Genomic DNA, 15457 nt, shown 5'->3' with positions numbered 1-15457 from the left:
GAAAAAGGAAAGATAAGTGTCAGGTCGTGGATTACAGAAATTCAATCAAAGAGGAGGCTATTCTTTTTACAACCCTTGGGATTGGTCAAGTAGTTAAAGAATGATGCTTAAATAGGACCCCACTAAGAACAATGGCTAGGACTCTCTTGTTATTATGTATTTCTTTGTAGTATATGAAACAACTCACTGACTCAGAGCTGCCCATTGAATTTCAGTGCTTCAAAATACATACTGACAGAAAACCTGTGCTGATGCTTCTACCCACATGATTTCTTTTTAATGGGCTTTGAGAGTGCTAATGATTTGAACTCCTTAAATTTAGACTAACCTGTATTCATATACCTTGAAGAAAAGTTAAGGATCATTGGGCTTTTAAGCTTCTGTGTTCTTGTTTATAGGGTGAAGATAATAGATGCTAGGAGCAGAACGAGGATGTAATTCAACATAAGCTATGAAGCACACAGTTATGGTAGCATCCATGATGTGGATGGCAACTCCTGAATTTGTGCAGTGAACAACCTGCACCACACTACTCAGCAATGCTGGGGGTCAGGGCTGAGTGAGAAAACTGAGTGATTTTACAGTTAGTTCCTGGAACATAGAAACACACACATTTGCTTGTATGTGCATTCTGAATACAAAATTACACAAAAAAATAATAAAATCTTAATACTTAGGAAGAACTGGAGAAGGTTTATCATTTTACTAAACACAAAAATCAGACTATCTGGCCAGCTGACCCTTCTTTGCCTTAAAAACAAATAAACTTTGTGAAATAACTCCTTCCTTCTAAATCTACTGCTTTCACCTAGGAGTTTAGTGGTGTTTGACCTTTCAAGGTGCTTCATAAAATCCTTCCCTGAATTTTACAGTCTCTAGATTTGATACAACACTATCTAGTAGAGGGTAAATTAGGGAATTTGAGGGCTGAAGAACAGAGAAAAGACTTATGTTTCAGATTTGTTTAGAAAAGTAATTCTGGATTTGAGGAAGGGAGTTTCTACTTCCTACACACACACACACACACACACACACACACACACACACACACACACACAAGTGCACATACACATACCAAAACAAATATAGCAATCATACACTGTATGCACACAGACAATAACAACATCAACAGCAGCAATAATAACATTACTAACTTTGAAAGTATTCTCCTCAGGCTGATCACCAAAAAGATCTCTAAAATCAGCCCTATCCTTTTGTTCATAAATACAACACTGAACATGAAAGACTATTATCACCATGTACAAAGTAAGGTGTATGTAATTTTTAGTTTTAATAATAGACCGTGTACATTGTAACCATTTTAAACCAAAAATAGAATTGGTTTTCTGCTCAAGCAGAGTATAGTTCTTATCATTTCAGCTGTATTGGTGAAGAGCCTTGGTACTTTTGCAAATTTCCCCACCTACTTGATGGCATCCAAAATTCTCTTCAAAGGGAACACAGATTTTGTTGCTAAAATAAAAGACAGGATTATAGCACCCCTGGTAGTATGTGCAGAAATGCTGTAAGTTCATAAAGCCTTGTTTTCTTTTCTCTCTGTGCCCAAATGAAATGCATTTCCAGCCTTCTTTGCAGGTGCATGGGTCTATGTGTCTGGATTCTAAAACATTGGTCAGAGTAATGTTTCCTAATTCTTATCCTGATCCCTAAAGTCTCCTCTGATATCCTCAATCTTTTCCTGTGTCAAATGTCTGAATGAAAGGAATCCATCCACAGGTCGTGATGCCTTAAAAAGTAGGTTAACTTGTAATAGAAGGAGCCTGGGTTCTTAAATGGCTATGTGGTGTATAGCCCATCACCCACAGTACACCTTGTAATGATGTAAAAGAGGAATATTCTTTATTGGGATAAGGACTAAAATATTTTGATGTTGTTAGGCTACTCTGAATAATACGAAATAAGGAAAACAGAAATGAATATATATGGACATATACATATGTATGTAATATATATCCTATATAATAAAAGGCTAATATGCAAATTGACTGAACAGTGGAACAACCAGTCACTATGATGTGCTCTGACCACCAGGGGGCAGATGCTCAATGCAGGAGCTGCCCCCTGGTGGTCAGTGCGCTCCCACAGGGGGACCACCACTCAGCCAGAAGCCGGGCTCACGGCTGGCGAGTGCAGCTGCAGCAGCACGAGCCTCTCCCGCCTCCGCAGCAGTGCTAAGGATGTCCGACTAACAGCTTACTGCTCCCCATGGGGAGCGGGCCTAAGCCATCAGTCAGACATCCCTCGAGAGCTCCCGGACTGTGAGAGGGTACAGGCCGGGCTGAGGGATCCCCCGAGTGCATGAATTTTGTGCTCCGGGCCTCTAGTATATATATGTCCCTTTCTCATGGGACAACATTTCTTTCAGACTTGAATCTCAAAGTTTCTTCTAATTACTCAAGAAGTTAGCTGTTTATTCACTAGCTGATTTTCTAAGGAATTTTATAAGGTCCTCCAAACTTGAGAATGATACTTTATAAGAGAAAGTAACATGCAGGGCAAAGAGTTGCCTAATTAAAAATTTGTGTTTTAACAGTAGAAGATCATTGTGTCCTGAGTTGAGTTTATTTCCTCTCTTTATCTCATCATTTTCAGTTGCTTCTGTGGTAATTAGTTTTTTTCTTTTGTATCTAATGTCAGAATTACAAGTAAGAGAATTATAAAGCTAAGTCATAAATCTTGGGAAATTCATACTACCAAAAAATCTATCCATTAAATGTAAATCAATTCCTTATAAGGAGTTAAAGAATAATCTTAAACAACAATGACTAAACACATACATACACACAGTTTATAGGTATAAATATATATTTATATATTTGTAAATATATATTTATAAATTATAAATATATTTATAATTTACAAATATATTTATAAATTAATATTTATAGCCAACCTCCCCCGGCCAGCAAACCTCCTGCAGTCCCTCTCCCCATCCGGCAGGCCCCGTCCGGCATCTGACAGGCCCCGGCCAGCAGCCAATAGGCCCTGGCCAGCCCAACCCAGATTGGGACTGGGCGAGTCAGCCCCGATAGGTCCTGATCACCAGCCAGGCCTAGGATCCCACCCGTGCATGAATATTGTGCTCCAGGCCTCTAGTTTTATATATTTTTTTCTTAGTAAAAGGATATTGAGGTGTAAGAAGAAGCTCAATATAATCAAGCTAGTCCATATTATCTGGAAAGTGCTATAATTATTATATAAAAATTTTAAAAGTCACCTATAAAATAAATAAATATAATATTATTAGTCACTAAATAACACATCATTACTTGTAAAGGGATAGGGAAAGAAAAAATAAACATCTGCTGCATACCTAATATGTGCTCAATGTTGTGTTAAATATGTGATTTGTATGTATCCTTACCATGTGGCAAGTATCACAATCATTATTTTAATGAAGAGGTAATAAGCTCAGACCAACCGAGTCATTACCCAAGACTACATAGCTAACACGTGTCAGCACCGGGATGCAGACACAATCTATTTCCCAAGTCCATATTTACTTCACTCTACTTTATTGGAGCACTGGATTTGAGTGTTAGAATTAAATAAAACAAATGTCTAACACTAAGATTCTAGGAGAAAACGTTATATTTGTTGTATTAGAAATAAACATCAAAGTGCAATCTCTGATATGGTGTTTGTAATGGCTGAGTTTGAGTCTATTGATTATATCCACGGAGAAAGGAAGAGGGGTGGGGGGAAAGGTACCTGGGTAAATCATAATGAAAAATAATATCTTATGAGAAAAATCCCAGGAGAGCAAACTATTGATGTTATTTCAACCATTTGCCATGATTTTAAAAGTCTATGTAATGTAGTATATTTTGAAGGAACTGGGACAAATGTAGGTTGTGCTCCTTTTTTTAAAAAAAATATATTTTATTGATTTTTTACAGAGAGGAAGGGAGAGGGATAGAGATTTAGAAACATCGATCAGCTGCCAAGGTACATGCCCTTGACCAGAATCGAACCTGGGACCCTTCAGTCTTCAGGCCAACGCTCTATCCACTGAGCCAAACTGGTTAGGGCTAGGTTGTGTTCCTTGAAGCTACTGTGTGGAATGAAGTCACTATTCCTAAATACCTAGCACCTATATCTAACCCTCATCTTTGCTCTCTGATGCTTTCATGGTAACTCCCATCATGCCTTAAGGAGATCTTTTAAAATAATATAATTTCATCTTTATGTGTTTCATTGGAAGACATATAGGATAGTCATTGAAAGCAGATTCAATAATCAGTTCCCCTGAATTCAAATCCTGTCTCCAATACTTAAAAGCTGTTGAACTTGATGAAATATAAATTTAATGTCTTTGTTCCTCAGTTTCCTCATCTGTGTGATGAGGATAATAATAATTCAAAAATCATAGGGTCACGATAATGATCAAATTAGTTTGTGTAGAAAATGCTGCCTAGCACATAGCAAATGCGAAATGTGTTAACTATTATGTAACAAAATATATGCTATAATTGTTTTCATCTATTAACTTTTCACAATGTCTTGGGACTTATATATAAATATCAAAGGAAAAGACAATTAAAGGGAATATTCTGGTCTTGAAATGGGGAATAACATGTTATTAAAGATTTAGGGACTACAAAAGATGTAATTAACCTTTTTGTTTTATTTTTAATTAGTAGCAGAAAATACCAATTATTTCAAAATTATTCTCAAGCCCTAAAAGACAAAGTCAGTCCATGAAACTATTTGATATTTTCTATTATTAAAGCAATTTTCTAGTTGGTTGAGTTGTTACTGAGCAGCTGTATTATGTTATTACTTATGCTAATTAAGAGAAAGAAGGGTGGGGTGGATGCCAGAAATGGGGTGAGGACAGGGAAAGAAATAAGAATCAAGATTGGGGTAGTGTCAAACATAACTCAAAGGTTTAATAACGTTTCAACTGCTTTCACTTGCATTAATAAAATTTTCGATGGCGCCCTAACTGGTTTAGCTCATTGGATAGAGCATCAGCCTGCGGACTCAAGGGTCCCAGGTTCAATTCCAGTCAAGGGCATGTACCTTGGTTGCGGGCACATACCCAGTAGGGGGTGTGCAGGAGGTAGCTGATCGATGTTTCTTTCTTATCGATGTTTCTAGCTCCCTATCCCTCTCCCTTCCTCTCTGTAAAAAATCAATAATATATATATATATATATATATATATATATATATATATATATATATATACACACACACACATACACACACACACACACACACACACACACACATCATTGGGTGATTGCAGCCCTTCCCATTATACCTTCTAACCTATAATTTAATGATTAATTGGCCACCTCTAGTCCAGAGCTTCATCTGCCCTCCTTCTGGGGGAAATATATTATTAAGGATTTCTGGCCTCTGGTTCCTTTAAAATATTTCCAAAGTCTATCCCCTTCTCTTCTGGATATCTTTCTCTGTAGGATCCAGGCTCAATGATTTAAGACACAATTTGCTGACAGGAGATCCTGAGAACCCATTATGAAAATGAAGGCAGCAAACAACCTTTGAACGTATTTCCCAATTTAAAAAGCCTTCATTACATAGCACATTTCAGGCTGAGAATGTTAAAAAATTTATCACAGTTTCAGTAATTGCAGCTTCCTCTGGAAGCCTGGCATGATATGGAATCATTTGTAAAATGTGAAATTTGTTTGGCGTTCAGTAGGAAGCTTGCCAGGCAATACATTTAATTAGGAACACGGCGAAGGGAATAATTGCAGTCTGTCATAATGTATTATCGTTACTTTTAAGTTCTCCATGTGTTTAGGACAGTGGTCTCATAACAAGATGTGTATTTAAATTTAGAGGTAATTTCCCTCTCATTGGGCCAGCAATTTTATATGGGGAAATATATTATTTTGAGTGGGAAGGTACATTAGCTGCATTCCTTAGATATAACTCTTTGTCCATTGTTTAAACTCAGAGTGTTAGCTGCTCTCCTTAGAAACAGCCTTTGTCCATCGTTTAAGGCCTCGGAAGCTGATGCATTGCCCTTTCGGGAGCTTAGACAGCTTTATTTAAGTTTAACTTTCTCTGGAGATGCATAGAAATAATGAAATGCAATGCCTTTCTTGAGCATAACCACGTACATAACATCTAGCCCCGCCTGATACATAAATTTGATAAGAACAACTCAAATACTGTATTGATTAATGTTGATGTTTTTAAAAATTACAAAGCAACAGGTGTCAGCAGATTTTTTAAAAAGAAGTATGATGATGACCATCTTCAGGGGCCAGCTTTCCATTGTGTTAGACATGGTGTTCCATTTTATAGGGAAACTTGCTTATAATGAGTTTGAGAGGCACCACAGAAAAAGTGCAATGGAAGGGCCTACTTGTCATATGCGTTTTGGCATTCAGTTTTCAGGCAGAGAATACTCAGATCGTTTATCTTGGCATGAACCCCCTCCGTTAGTCACAGTCTCCTTAGTGGATTTCCTCTAACAACAAGTCATTAGATTTAACATTAGGGCATCTACCCTCAGGACCAGTGTAAGGTGTAAATAAGACATGAACAAAAATTGTTTCATTCTCTTTTTCTCCTCAAAATCTTTCTTTTCTCACTCTGACCCGTTTACTTTTCCTTCCCACCTCATCCCTCTCCCTTCACCCATCAAAGCATCAAAACAATTATATTATAATACACAGATGATGTATTATAAAATTATACATTTGAAACCTATATAATTTAATTAACCATTGTCAGCCCAATAAATTCAATAAAAATTGTAAGAGCCATTATGATAGTAAGCATTTCCTTCAGGGTCCCATTCTCTGAAAAACAAGGAATAGAACCCAAATAATTAGAACAGCCAGTATTTGACACTCAGTAGAGGATTAGGAATTGGACATAAGGAAGTAAGGAGAGAGAAGTGGTTTTAGATAGATAGACAGTTACATTCAAGTAATCATTCATTTATTTCTGAGGAAAGAGAAATCAGAAAAATATCTCCTTATCTCATCCCTCTACAAAAATGTAAGCAGTGCACTTCTTTCTTCTTAAGTACCTTGTAAAACCCCTAAATGGACACAACTTTCAGTCAGTGGCATCAGAAATCAAGATTATTTTAAAGTAACAACCACAATAACTTGTACTACTAAATGCTTACTTTGTTTAAAGCAATGTTCTGAACACTTTGTAGAAATAAAAGCATGATTCTATATAGTAGATGCTTCTATTACCACCAAAGAAACTGAGGCACAATGTGGATATTTATCTTGATTTCCTTAGACAAATTGTAAGAAGTGATCTGATTTTGGTAAACAGTATAAGATAGTATGACTCCAGGTTCATACTCAATGATGATATTACTATGAATTAATTGTGGAGAAGAAATAATGTGATTAAGAACAAAATGCAATTAACCAAAATACTGTAAAAAAAAAAAGAACTAAAAAGAACAAGACTAAAAGCCTTTGCTGATCAAAATTGCTGTTGGACATACATCAAATTTTAAATCTCACGTTTCCTCCTAGAATTAGAAAAATGTGTTTGCCTTGAGGTATCTATATTTTCCGAGTATTTCTAGGCTGAGGTTTATTATAAGAAATACCTGGGAATAAAGATTGAATGTAATTCATCTCCTTGGTAGTATTTCTTGCATTTTAACACAATATGCCTTTTTTTATTTTTTCTTATTTAATACTGCAGTCTAATTGAGGCCTATCTAAAACTGAAATATATAAAACGAATAGCCAGTACTTTGGGGTGCAAATCTGTGTGTGCTTATGGGATGCGTGTATGTGTATATTAGCATGAACCACTTCAACTAACATGTATTCTTGTACTTTAAGGGGCAAAGGACCACTAAAGCACACGACTGATGTGATCTATGCAGCTAAAATGATATCAGAATCGGGATCAAGGATGGATGTCCTCGCTCGACAGATCGCTAACCAGGTGAATTTTCTACAAATGCATGTGGTGAAAGTCTATGTTAATTGTTTTCTGCCATTTCAATGTTAATTTTTAAAAGTTGAAATTTTAATCTATTGGATTATTTTTTATTATTGAATTATTTTTAAATTTTATTCAGTAATTAATACACAAGTAGTGGACAATTCATTCTAAGGAGGCTTAGGACATTATTGTTATTACTTAGGACTTGATTATTTCTAAGATTTTGAGTTTCATATATTTAAATTATTTTAAATATTAGCTTTTTGATTTTCAAATATATTCCATTGGCTTTAATATCCAATGTTAATATTTTTTCCTTAATACCTTATATTTCTTATTTTTGCTCTTCAAAAGTAATACTTTTGAAAATTCTATTATGTTGCATTTTCTGAGTCAACAATATATTCTGGCATCCCATGTAAAATTGCAAAGTAAGCAGTAATTATTAAAGTACTAAAGTGAAGATTTAAAATGTAGGGGTATATAATGCTTATAGAGACTGATGATTTATATACTTGGTATTTTTCTTTACATTTCTCTCATCTATATTTCAGTTTTCTAAGCAGCATCTACATTACTAGAGTTACCTTTTGTCTAACATGAAAGTTAGGAAAGTCAGTTTTTAGTTATGGTATAGGCATATTTAATTGATATTTCAAACTGAGATGTAGTATTACTTTACAGGTTTGATATTATTCAACTTTATAATGCATATTTACCTCCCTTTGGGGGAAAGGGGCACTATTCTTTTTGACTTTGTAACTATTCCATATTATTTATAGCTTACATACTTTTATTGGGATGCTTATTATTATTTACTCTTTTTATGCTCTATTTTTTAAAAGATAAAGAACTTTCTCTTATTAGATATTGTATTTGTGGATATAAGGAGGAGAAATAAATAAGAAATAACAAATAGTTTTAAACATTCTTTATTTCTTTATTGATTAAGGTATTATATATGTGTCCTTATCCCCCCAGTGTCCCCTCTCCCCCCCTGCTCATGCCCTCACCCCCCCTTGGTTAGGCTTATATGCATGCATACAAGTCCTTTGGTTGATCTCTTACCCTTACACCCACCCTCACCTACCTTCCCTCTGAGGTTTGAGCTTCTTGAATGTATGTGTGTGTGTGTGTGTGTGTATGTATATATATGTGTGTGTGCGTGTATATATATGTATATATACATATATATACACACATATATATATGCACACACGTGCGCGCACACACACGTATTCAGTGTTTAGCTACTCAAAGCATTATAAACATTTTATTATTTTTTTAGTATTTAGTATTTATATTTAAAAACAAACTCTATGCTAATATGGGACCAAATAACTGAAGCCAAAATGTGCCATGGTTTTCTATATTATGTCCAATCCAAGTTGAAACTGAAAATGAATTGAAAACAATTCTTAAACACAAGATAATTTTAGTCTGTGCATTAAAAAATGTCAGATCATAGTTTTCCAAATATAACTCTCACAAGTCAGCATAGTTGGTGTAGACCATATGAGTCTGCTGTCCTTTATCTCTGACATAATAAAAGAGATCCACTGTATTTTTTTTCTTCACCTGAGGATATGTTTTTATTGATTTTAGGGACAAAGGGGGAGAAAGAGAGAAACATTGATTGTAGGAACTAAACGTACAACCTAAGTATATGCCCTGACCTGGAATCAGTCTTCTGGTAGATGGGACGATGCTCCAACCAACTGAGCCACCCAGCCAGAGCAAGTCCCACTGTACATTCTAATTATACCTTCCATAGATACCCTTTTCTTCTGTGTTTTAGAAACCTCAGTTTGCTAATGTGCGGCAAAGATAGACATAGCAAAGAAGGAAAACGTTCAAAGTATACTGAGATTTCTACATGTAAAATCATCTCAGATTGATGACTAACCAAATTTAACAGATGATAGAGAGGGAAAAGGCACTCTTTATTGAGATAGTAAATTGAATGGAAAAATGGTTTTATAGTAGGCAAGATGGATTATGAGATAGTTGAGGGCTCTATGTGTTGGGTGTGAAATGTTGATAAGACAATAAAATGAATAAATGCAATAGGTATGTGGATCTTCTGAAGACAGACCTGGATGATTGATAATTATTTTTTAATTTTTTTAAAAATTTGTAAGTGATAGATAAAGCCAGGACAGTGTATACTATTATCCAGGAAGAGGGAAAGAGTGAAATGATACCCAAGAACAAAAAACTGAGAACACCAAAAGGGCGGCATTGAAAATTGTTAGAAGGCATGTTCCCGAATAACAAGAGAAGGAGATGGGGTTACAGGGTTGAAGAAGGGTTATTGTGTTCAGGGATTTTATGTTGATAGATTCAAGGATGAAAACATTAAAAGTGCAGAAGTAAATGGGACAATTGATGCTATGTGACCCTCAGGAAGGTGAAGTCAGACAGCCTCTGGGCTGGAGCACAGGTAGAGAAATGAGTCCATCCTGGGTAGGGGAAGGTCCTGGACACACTGTTTTTGTATATATTCTAGCAGTTCACAGTGACACCTCATACTTTTCATTAGCAAACTTTGCCAGTTTAGCAGAAATTAATCTGTTGTCTGTAATTGCAAAAGTCACTTTAAGTGTTTTTAAAATAAAGTTTATGTTCTAGTGTGGGCAAAAAAATAGCTGAGCTTTTGAATAAACGTCTTTAAAGTATTCATTTTTCTAATTCACTCTTAAAATTCAAACTGAAAGGTAATAAATGTTTTTTTACTTTTCTTCTCATTCCTAAATGAAGTATTCTGCATTGGGACCAAGCATCTTACTAGAATAGTGAAAGCTGGTTTAGCATGAGAAAACCACTTAGGCTGGCATGCCATCTGCTTGCCTGTAGTGAGAGTCCCAGTAGTTATAAAACATAAATTTAGAAGAAAATATATCCATGCATTAAAAAGCTAACCAGATGTCCTGGTCAACATCTCCTACTTTAGTAAACTGGGAAATTCCCAAACTGTTATGATAGTCTACCACTTGATTTGTCTAGAAATCCCAAGCAGAGTTTCTTTAAAAGTTATTTTATGCAAATTTTATTTTTTAAAAAGTCAAGGGCAAGAATGTTTTACAAATATAAGGCTCAAACTTTTTTTTATCACTGTCATATAAAAATATAAAATGAGGGGAAAGATTATTTGACTTTAATAAAGGTTTGGCAAATAGGAACATTTTTAAAAAATATTTTTTAATTTTTCATTTATAGTTGACATACAATAGTATATTAGTTCTAGGTGTACAACATAATAATTACACATTTATATAACTTATATGAGGAGATCACCCTGATAAGCCGAGTACCCATCTGACATCATACATAGTTATTACAATATTATTGACTGTATTCCTTGTGCTGTTTACATCCCTGTGACTGGCAATTTGCACATCTAATCCCTTCTGCTTTTTCATCTATGCCCCCATCTCTCCTCCCTCCTGACAACCATCTATTTGTTCTCCGTATCTATGAGTTTGTTTTAGTTTTGTTCTCTCTTTTCTTTTTTTAGATTCCACATATAAATGCAATCATATGGTATTTGTCTTTGCCTGACTTATTTCACTTAGCATAATACTCTCTAGGTTGATCTATATTGTTGCACATGGCAAGGTTTTGTTCTTTTTTATGGCTGAGTAATACCCCATTGTGTACATACTATCTTTATCCATTAGGGGAGCATTCTTCGAGTGGAAATGATTCATTCTCCTGATTCTGCTTTTGGTGGTCAAAACCAATCAGAAAAGCTTTCCAAATGTCTATAGGAAGAAGGCTGTAATAAATTTTGTATTATAGAATTGACCAATTTGTATGCTTTTAGTGCTTCAGTTATAAATCTGACTAGCATTGTTAGGTGTTAGCAAGATGTTCATCAATTCTGGAAGTAAAGGGTAAAGCTAGCTCAGGCAACTTTTAATTTCAAAAGTTCAACTTCACATTTTCTGCTCATTTGAATCTTTCTTTTCTTAACAGAATTCTAAACTCTTCGAGTGTGGCTTTGAAAGAATCCCTTGAGAGAGATTATATGTTTTTCTTGGTGGTGGCAACATTGGTAATTGGTTAAGGGTCTAATTATTAATTTGCAAGTTCAATTTTATCAGCTATGATATAGTGGTGCTGGCCTTGAAGGAAAACATCCTACAGATAAGAGTGTCCATTTAAGAAACCAATTTACAAATCAGGGTGGCAATTTACTGTTTACTATCCTATATAATAAACGCTTAATATGCAAATCAACCAAACAGAGGAATGACCGGTCGGTGGGGCCAGCCTCTCGCAGTTGGTGCACTCCCCTGATCGGCCCACCTGGTCACCTCCCACAGGGGAGGACTTCTGGACTGCAGGAGGGTGCAGGCAGGGCTGAGGGACTCCCCCACCCCTCCACTGCACAAATTTCCGTGCATCAGGCCTCTAGTATAAGATAAAACTGGTAAGAAGACTAGTACTGTTCCTAGATTATAGAGGTAGGTAAGTATAGCCAGATGATGTCAGTTTGAATACCAGCTCTACCACTTACTAATTGGTCAATCAATTAATCTCTCTGTGCCTCAGTTTCCTTCTTTGCTAAATGGGGATAATGAGAGACCCTACCTTATGTAGTTGTGTGATTATTAAAAATAGTTAGTATAGGCAAAGTACCTGGAACAGTATCTATACTAATAAAAGGGTAATATACTAATTAGACCGGGTGACCAGACATCTTCCAGACGTCTGACTCCCTTCTGGACAGTTAGGGGGCGACCAGACCAGCAGGGGGGCAGTTGGGGGTGGCTAGGCTGGCAGGGGGGCAGTTGGGGGGCTAGCAGGCTGGCAGGGGAGCAGTTGGGGGGCAATCAGGCAGGCCAACAGGGGGGCAGTTTGGGGTGACCAGGCTGGCAGGGGGCAGTTAGGGGGCGATCAGGCAGGCAGGCAGGTGAGCGGTTAGGAGCCAGAGGTCCCGGATTGCGAGAGGTTTAAACCGGCAGCCGGATATTCCCCCGAGGGTTCCCTGATTGGAGAGGGTGCAGGCTGGGCTGAGGGACACTCCCCCCACCCTGTCCTGTGCACAAATTTCATGCACTGGACCTCTAGTCTACACTAATAAAAGAGAAACATGCAAATTACTGTCATTCTGCTACGCCCAACAGCCAATCAGAGTGAGTATGCAAATTAACCTGAAAAGATGGCAGCAGCCCTGCCCCCCAGCCACTCCGGGCCTGTGGGAGTCAGAGAAGTCCGGTGCCAGTGCCTGAGGCTGGCTGCAGCCAGGGAGACCAAGAAGCCACCTGCCCCATGATCCCAGGCCGCAGCCAGCAGCAGAAGCCTCATGTCCACCTGCCCCACATCCTTGGGGAGACGGAGAAACCAGGCCCCAGCTCCTGAGGCTGGCTGCAGACAGGGAGACCAAGAAGCCACCTGCCCCATGATCCCAGGCCACAGCCAGCAGCAGAAGCCTCATGTCCGTCTGCCCCACGTCCTGGGGGAGACGGAGAAACCGGGCCGCAGCCAGCCGGAGAAGTCACCCACACTGCATCCCAGGGAAGACAGAGAAGCTGCCTGCCTGCGGTCCAGGCACCAGTACCTGCGGCTGGCTACAGCCTGGTAGACGGAGAAGCCACCCACCCTGCGGTCCCAGGAGCCAGCACTTGCAGCTGCAGCCTGGGCAAAGCCATCTGCCCACCATCCCCTGTGGCTTCAGCCAGCCTGGGCGCCTATGGCTGACCAGAGGGAGGGAAGCCTGGATCCCGGGTGCCTGTGGTCGGCTGGAGGAGGGAACCCTGGGTCCCAGATGCGGGGCTGAGGCAGAGGTGGTAATCAAGCCAGCAGGGGAGCAGTTAGGGACAATCAGGCTGGCAGGCAGAAGCAGTTAGGGGCAATGAGGAAGGCAGGCGAGTGGTTAGGAGCCAGCAGTTCTGGATTGTGAGAGGGATGTCCGAATGCCGGTTATCCCCTGAGGGGTCCCAGATTGGAGAGGGTGCAGGCCGGGCTGAGGGACACCCTTCCCCTTCCCCACCACCTGTGCACGAATTTTGTGCACCGGGCCACTAGTATGACAGATAAAACACTACATGTCAAAGATTATCATTGAGTTCATCCATAAGAACAAAGAATAGATAAGGCTGTTACTCAATGAAAACAAAGAAAATTGTGTTTTCAATGAATGTCATGTAGAAGAGATTTGATGCAGGGAATGAAACAGAATACAAAATTCAAATTATCTTTAGATAATTTATATGCTCTATTAAAACTTAGTTTTCAAATATGCAAAATGACAATAATTAGATCTGAGGATACACCATATTCTCAAGATCGATCCATGTTGTTGCAAATGGCAGTATTTCATTTTTTCTCATGACTGAGTAGTATTCCATTGTAAATATGTACCACATCTTCTTTATCCAATCATAATAAGCAAAATAAGTTAGAAAAAGTCAAGAACCATATGATTTCACTCAGATGTAGGATATAAAAAACAAAGCAACAAGTGAACAAACAAGGAAAACAAATACAAATTCATAGACACAGACAACAGTATGCTGGTTACCAGAGAGAAGAGGGCTGAGAGGAACTACAGAGTAAAGGGAGTCAAATATATGATGGCAGAAGAGGATTTGAATTTTGGTGATGGGCACACAATGCAATATATAAGTGATGTATCATAGAATTGTACACTTGCATCCTATTCTCTTCTTCTTCCTCATCCCCTTCATATCTCTTTTTCTGTCTCTGTCTCTCACTTTTTCTCTTCCTTTCTCTTCTCCTTTTTCTTAATTAGTTATAATTTAACCCTTTCTGTGAGATTTGGGAGATTACTCTTACTTCCTCATTTAAAATTTAAAAAACACTGTTAAAGTCAAGATCTCTCTCTCTCATCTGATGGTAGCTCTGGCTGGTTAACATATGTTTCATATGTCCATGCCTATCTAGCAGATTGATAGCATTTATGCAGAAGAGTTTATTTCTTTGCTATATTTGTTGATTAACTTCTATTCAAGGTTCCCATGTTTTCATCTTGTCCACACATTCTGGAGCTGTGTAGTCTATTCAGCTAATATAAAAGGGTTTCTCAGGTATTTTCCAGCAGTACTCCAGCTTATTGACTACTAGGTAAAAGCAGAAATGCCAGGAAGGCTTTCTGGTCTTTTATCCTATATTTTACTAGAGGCCTGGTGCATGAAATTCGTGCATGGGTAGGGTCCCTAGGCCTGGCTGGCGATCAAGGCCGATCTGTGGGGTGACTGGTGGGGTGATTGGGAGCCCCCACTGGCACCCGCCTTGGCTGGCCTGGGACCTGCGGGCTTGAGGCAGCTCCTTCATTGACCATCTGCCCCCTGGTGGTCAGTGCGCATCATAGCGACCGGTCATTCCACCAGTCGTTTTGCTGTTCAATTTGCATAGTAGGCTTTTATTATATAGGATTTTGCATTTTAGTTTATCAGTAGTGTATATTTTAAACACAATGCAACCATTTTGTTTTATACCATTTAATTAAACAGTATACTATATTTTAAATACTTTTTTTTTCACCTTCCAAAAACATT

General features: G+C 38.0%; 1 protein-coding gene across 3 annotated transcripts in view; it reads left to right on the top strand.

Moving 5' to 3' along the window:
• CTNNA3 (catenin alpha 3) overlaps positions 1-15457 on the top strand; it is a 1399627-nt gene that overhangs the window by 1323571 nt on the left and 60599 nt on the right. For all 3 annotated transcript variants that reach the window (XM_080687956.1, XM_080687955.1, XM_080687954.1), the window contains exon 16: positions 7826-7931. In XM_080687956.1, the coding sequence (XP_080544082.1) occupies positions 7826-7931 (106 nt within the window). The remainder of the gene's footprint in view (positions 1-7825; positions 7932-15457) is intronic.

The sequence above is a fragment of the Plecotus auritus genome (genome assembly GCF_963455305.1).
Source record: "Plecotus auritus genome assembly, chromosome: 9".
Lineage (NCBI taxonomy): Eukaryota > Metazoa > Chordata > Mammalia > Chiroptera > Vespertilionidae > Plecotus > Plecotus auritus.
This window is presented reverse-complemented; position numbering and strand designations above follow the sequence as displayed.